We start from the raw sequence: 343 nt of genomic DNA, 5'->3' as shown, positions 1-343 counted from the left end.
TGTATAGACTGAAGATATTGAATCTGAACAACAACTCACTGGCGGATCTACCTGACACCATCTTCGAGCGATCTCGCATTCGAATGCTGGAGCATATCAGTCTAGCTCGGAACCAATTCACAGAAGCTCCACTCAAGTCACTACAAAAGCAATACTTCTTCCTCACCTCTGTCGATCTCAGTCACAACAACATTGAAAATATTCCATCGGATGATAGCACGATGGTCAACATCAAACATCTTGATCTGTCCTTCAATCCACTCACACCACAGAGTATCAACAATATTCTCAACGAACCTAAAACAGTGCGTGCTCTCAACTTAGCTGGGACTAACATTGAAAA

The 343-nt window shown here is 42.6% G+C and overlaps 1 protein-coding gene across 1 annotated transcript; it reads left to right on the top strand.

Annotated features, from left to right (window-relative positions):
• Positions 1-5: 5 nt before the first annotated feature.
• LOC108254420 (leucine-rich repeat protein soc-2 homolog) lies at positions 6-339 on the top strand (the record flags this gene model as incomplete). Its single annotated transcript, XM_017449412.1, has 1 exon — positions 6-339. A coding segment is annotated over one exon (334 nt), but the record flags the coding sequence as incomplete, so codon positions are not given.
• Positions 340-343: the final 4 nt, after the last annotated feature.

The sequence above is a fragment of the Diaphorina citri genome, unplaced genomic scaffold (assembly GCF_000475195.1).
Source record: "Diaphorina citri unplaced genomic scaffold, Diaci psyllid genome assembly version 1.1 scaffold84921, whole genome shotgun sequence".
NCBI classification, from domain to species: Eukaryota; Metazoa; Arthropoda; class Insecta; order Hemiptera; family Psyllidae; genus Diaphorina; species Diaphorina citri.
This window is presented reverse-complemented; position numbering and strand designations above follow the sequence as displayed.